This window comes from Boleophthalmus pectinirostris, unplaced genomic scaffold (assembly GCF_026225935.1).
Source record: "Boleophthalmus pectinirostris isolate CB_2022bp ecotype Guang Dong unplaced genomic scaffold, ASM2622593v1 HiC_scaffold_19, whole genome shotgun sequence".
NCBI classification, from domain to species: Eukaryota; Metazoa; Chordata; class Actinopteri; order Gobiiformes; family Gobiidae; genus Boleophthalmus; species Boleophthalmus pectinirostris.
The window spans coordinates 43,012,612-43,018,298 of record NW_026571140.1 but is presented as its reverse complement, the minus strand read 5'-3'; the positions used below and the strand labels follow the sequence as shown (position 1 = coordinate 43,018,298).

The 5,687-nt window shown below is 42.8% G+C and overlaps 1 protein-coding gene across 1 annotated transcript; it reads left to right on the top strand.

Moving 5' to 3' along the window:
* The first annotated feature begins 4,247 nt into the window (after nt 1-4,247).
* On the top strand, nt 4,248-5,092 carry LOC129409266 (lactose-binding lectin l-2-like). Its single transcript, XM_055154912.1, has one exon. It carries the CDS (start codon nt 4,272-4,274, stop codon nt 4,776-4,778), a length of 507 nt encoding a protein of 168 aa, XP_055010887.1. The 5' UTR covers nt 4,248-4,271; the 3' UTR covers nt 4,779-5,092.
* Nucleotides 5,093-5,687: the final 595 nt, after the last annotated feature.

Here is a 5,687-nt window from a genome sequence, read left to right as displayed (position 1 = left end):
GGTTTAGTCCTGGTTTAGACCTGGTTCAGTCCTGGTTTAGACCTGGTTTAGACCTGGTTTAGACCTGGTTAAGACCTGGTTTAGATCTGGTTTAGTCCCGGTTTAGTCCTGGTTTAGACCCGGTTTAGTCCTGGTTTAGTCCTGGTTTAGACCTGATTTAGACCTGGTTTAGTCCCGGTTTAGACCTGGTTTAGTCCTGAGTTTGGTCCTGGTTTAGTCCTGGTTTAGTCCTGGTTTAGTCCTGGTTTAGACCTGGTTTAGACCTGGTTTAGTCCTGGTTTAGTCCTGGTTTAGACCTGGTTTAGACCTGAGTTTGGTCCTGGTTTAGTCCTAGATTAGTCCTGAGTTTGGTCCTGGTTTAGTCCTGAGTTTGGTCCTGGTTTAGTCCTGGTTTAGTCCTGAGTTTGGTCCTGGTTTAGACCTGGTTTAGTCCTGAGTTTGGTCCTGGTTTAGTCCTGGTTTAGACCTGGTTTAGACCTGGTTTAGTCCTGGTTTAGACCTGGTTTAGTCCTGAGTTTGGTCCTGGTTTAGTCCTGGTTTAGTCCTGAGTTGGGTCCTGGTTTAGTCCTGGTTTAGACCTGGTTCAGTCCTGGTTTAGACCTGGTTTAGACCTGGTTTTAGCCTGGTTTAGATCTGGTTTAGTCCCGGTTTAGTCCTGGTTTAGACCCGGTTTAGTCCTGGTTTAGTCCTGGTTTAGCCCTGGTTTAGACCTGGTTTTAGTCCCGGTTTAGACCTGGTTTAGTCCTGAGTTTGGTCCTGGTTTAGTCCTGGTTTAGTCTGGTTTAGACCTGGTTTAGACCTGGTTTAGACCTGGTTTAGTCCTGTTTAGTCCTGGTTTAGTCCTGGTTTAGTCCTGAGTTTGGTCCTGGTTTAGTCCTGGTTTAGTCCTGGTTAAGTCCTGAGTTTGGTCCTGGTTTAGTCCTGGTTTAGACCTGGTTCAGTCCTGGTTTAGACCTGGTTTAGACCTGGTTTAGACCTGGTTAAGACCTGGTTTAGATCTGGTTTAGTCCCGGTTTAGTCCTGGTTTAGACCCGGTTTAGTCCTGGTTTAGTCCTGGTTTAGACCTGATTTAGACCTGGTTTAGTCCCGGTTTAGACCTGGTTTAGTCCTGAGTTTGGTCCTGGTTTAGTCCTGGTTTAGTCCTGGTTTAGTCCTGGTTTAGACCTGGTTTAGACCTGGTTTAGTCCTGGTTTAGTCCTGGTTTAGACCTGGTTTAGACCTGAGTTTGGTCCTGGTTTAGTCCTAGATTAGTCCTGAGTTTGGTCCTGGTTTAGTCCTGAGTTTGGTCCTGGTTTAGTCCTGGTTTTTAGTCCTGGTTTAGACCTGGTTTAGTCCTGAGTCCTGGTTTAGTCCTGGTTTAGTCCTGGTTTAGACCTGGTTTAGTCCTGGTTTAGACCTGGTTTAGTCCTGAGTTTGGTCCTGGTTTAGTCCTGGTTTAGTCCTGAGTTGGGTCCTGGTTTAGTCCTGGTTTAGACCTGGTTCAGTCCTGGTTTAGACCTGGTTTAGACCTGGTTTAGACCTGGTTTAGATCTGGTTTAGTCCCGGTTTAGTCCTGGTTTAGACCCGGTTTAGTCCTGGTTTAGTCCTGGTTTAGACCTGGTTTAGACCTGGTTTAGTCCCGGTTTAGACCTGGTTTAGTCCTGAGTTTGGTCCTGGTTTAGTCCTGGTTTAGTCCTGGTTTAGACCTGGTTTAGACCTGGTTTAGACCTGGTTTAGTCCTGGTTTAGTCCTGGTTTAGTCCTGGTTTAGTCCTGAGTTTGGTCCTGGTTTAGTCCTGGTTTAGTCCTGAGTTTGGTCCTGGTTTAGTCCTGGTTTAGTCCTGAGTTTGGTCCTGGTTTAGACCTGGTTTAGTCCTGAGTTTGGTCCTGGTTTAGTCCTGGTTTAGTCCTGGTTTAGACCTGGTTTAGTCCTGGTTTAGACCTGGTTTAGTCCTGAGTTTGGTCCTGGTTTAGTCCTGAGTTTGGTCCTGGTTTAGTCCTGAGTTTGGTCCTGGTTTAGTCCTGGTTTAGTCCTGAGTTGGGTCCTGGTTTAGTCCTGAGTTTGGTCCTGGTTTAGTCCTGGTTAAGTCCTGAGATTGGTCCTGGTTTAGTCCTGGTTTAGTCCTGGTTTAGTCCTGGTTTAGACCTGGTTTAGACTAAACCAGAACTAAACCAGGACTAGAACAAGACGTGCCAAGACTAGAGCAGGAGGACTAAACTAGGATTAAACCCAGGACTAAACCAGGACTGAAACACGACGTTTTATTTATTTTATGTATTTATTTAGGGCGAGTCTTTTATGATAGAATATCTTTTTATCCACACTGACATTAGTGGAATCACACCAACAGAAACGAGAACAACAACAAAACATTTACCCAAAAAAGAACATTTATTTAAGAAGAACATTTATTTAATCCCACCCCTCAACCAAGACTAGACCAAGAATAAACCCGGACTGAACCAGGACTAATTAGACCAAATCCAGTTTTATAGTCGGTGGTGTTTGCCGTCTGGGAGTAACTTTGATGGATTCTCCTGATATTTGTGAGATCACAAACTCACGAGGATCCATCTTGAGGTGTTCCCGCTGTACGGTTTGTACTGGAGCCCACACATCGACCAGGTGTTTGAGTTCATGGTTAATATCAGACTCCACAGAAGGTTTAGTATGAACCCTAAAGCGCACACACAGTGGACCATCTCATGTTTTGTAACGAACGGCCTGTTCTTTACGTAATAATTACACATGCACTTTCATTCACTTTGCACTTTATATATATTTACATTGCACAGTATTGCACGCAGCACTTATAAGATACGCTAATTTGCACATATTAACATATTAAGAATTGCACACATTTGTATTGTTTTAAAAAAGATATATATTTATTGAAAACATTGTCGGGCGTCACGTGGGCCGGTCGGACGGGCACTTCCGGGTTTGGCGGCCGCCGGTCTGCGGAGATACACCGAAAGTTACAATTGGATAGTGTGCAACATATGTGCCGTGTTTTAAATGAGTTGTGTGTTGTGTGTGTTTGCGTGTGTGTCATGTGGGTATTTTAGAGTGTGAGAGTGGGATGTGCATGTTTGGTATGTGATACTTACCCGTGTCTTCTGTCCAGGTGTCTGGCGAAAAGATTCCCCGGGGAACCAGACACCTTTTTAAGAGTTCCGGGCCAACTCATCACGGCGGACATCGGGGGGGAATAGCACTCGTTTTTAATTGGGATATTCACGTTGGGTTTTATTAGGAATTAGTTTTAGGGTTTTATTATTTTTGTATTTGGGTTTTATATAGTTTATTTGGCTATGGGTATTTTATTGGAGGATTTTAACTTAATTTTATACAGCTAATGTTATTTTACACCCCTTGGAGTTTTAATGGTTTTATCCAGTAGTATATAAGGCGCCTAATCAGACCATTCGATGTTCTGCTGCTGGAGAGACCTGCTGCTCCATATCCTCCCTGCACTTTTTGCACCGCACTTTGTTTTCTGCATTGGCACTTTGGAAATTTTGGAAAAAGAAATTAAAAATTTTGTGGACCACGCTAAACCTGCCTCCATCATCTGTTCTCAGTTTCTCACTGCCAATCCAGCCGCTCTACCCGTCCTGGTCACATGTTTCCTCCTCAAAAACAAACCTGGACTTCTGTTTCATTCACTGTGTTTCAGTAATAATGCAAATTTAACTCAAAACATTCAGGTGATAATCCAGAAGTGCTCCTCTGTGTTTTTAAAGTCCACACATGTTCATCAGACATAAACCAACCAGAATCTCTTTAAATGTGCACTGTGTAACTTTTAGGTTGGGGGTCCATCACCTTCTTGTTTCCATGGACACAGAATGTTCCACAGTGTGACATGAAACAGTTCAACCTTTCACTTATTGAATTACAGCTGGTTTTATTGCTCATAAATATTGAGGAAAAACAGGCGTTCTGACTGAGTGGGGTCATTCCAGATATCTGACCCTTCACTTGGTTTGGTCTCCATGACAATAGAAAGGGTTAAAGTCACACTGTGAAACATTCCAGACAAAGCATTCCAGGCAATCACATCTCCATGGAGAAAAGCAGGTGGCAGATCCTCCTCCAGAAAAGTTACACAAGGCACCTTTAATAAATCAATAAATTAACCAATGGATTTATACAGTAACACAACCACCTTTGTTCAGAAATGTTAATGTTTGATGAACTGTTTCTAACCTTAGATGGAGGATAAAGTCGACTGTAAACACGGCCTATAAAACCCCTCTCACAGTTTGGATCATGATTCTGCCTTTGAGATGAAGACCATGCAGTCGTCCATCTTCTTCCTGCTGCTTCTGGGTGTGTCCCTGGGTTTGGCTGCTCCACCTGAGCTCAGTGAAGTGAAGCTGGTGCAGGGGACCTGCCCCATGTCCTGGTTCAACTTCAACGGTCGCTGTTACAAGTATGTCTCCACTCGTACGACCTGGGCTGACGCAGAGATCCACTGTGTGTCTCAGAGCGCCAACCTGGTGTCCATCCACAACCTGGAAGAACACAACTTTGTGAAGAGTTTAATCCAGAATTTTGATCACACTCTGGGACGAACTTGGATTGGACTCAGTGACATCTACAAAGAAAAAAGATGGATCTGGACTGATGGTTGTCCAGTGGTGTACACGAAGTGGAATGCCGGGGAACCAAACAGTAAGGGAGGAAATGAAGACTGTGTGGAAATTTGTAATGGTAATGAAAAAAATTGGAATGATGAGGGTTGCTCACGTAACTCTCCCTCTGTCTGTGCCTCACGTAAACCTGACTGTTAGAAATGATGCCACAGCTACAAACCAACACCTGGACATGGACTTTATCTTCTGATTTGATGATAAGGTTCTACATTCTGAATAAGTTTTGTTTTGTGTAAATACCAAACTGATTCTAATGTATGTAAACTGTAATAACTAAACACTGATCAAACAATGACTCTGTGATTACAAAACAAAACGTTAAATCAAATCTTAAACATTTATATGCAGGTTATTTTATATTTTTTGTGTAGACAGTTTATAGTTTTGTCATTGACTTGATCTGTGAATAAAAAACTGGAGTCTGCTGCCACTTCGTCTTGTTTCACTGTAAAGTGTAATGTTCATCTGATACAATACGTATAATAAATGTGCAGTGGATTCAGCTGCTGGTTTGTTTTTCTGTGTGTGACTGCGTCACTATTGCAACAACATCATTATTTCCAATTTATTCGGATGACATCACTTCAAATTATGTCCAACAACACCACTCCATATTTGGAGAACACATGAGTGATTTTGATCACAGATTCATGGTGACGTCTGTAAGGATCCATATTTTAAGTGACTTTATTTTTGCAGTCTTCAGTAGACAGATGTTTCACAGTGGTTGTCCTTTAACACTTGGCCAAGATGATTATTCATGCTAACGTTTTAAACTTGCACATATTTAAATTATTCACTGTGATGAGCACCAGTCTGTGGCCCTCTGCTTCATCTGTTTTTAGATGTGACCCTTGATGAAAAAAGTTTGGACACCCCTGTTTTCATGTATAAATTTACCATCACTAATACTTTAACAAACAAATGTACGGCGATCATGTGCAGTGACCAGGGAGGGGTCGTCCGTCCACACGCCTCTGTACAGAAATACAGCTCCACAACAAACACTGCACGGCTCACGTCACACTGTTTTCTGATCTGTGTTAT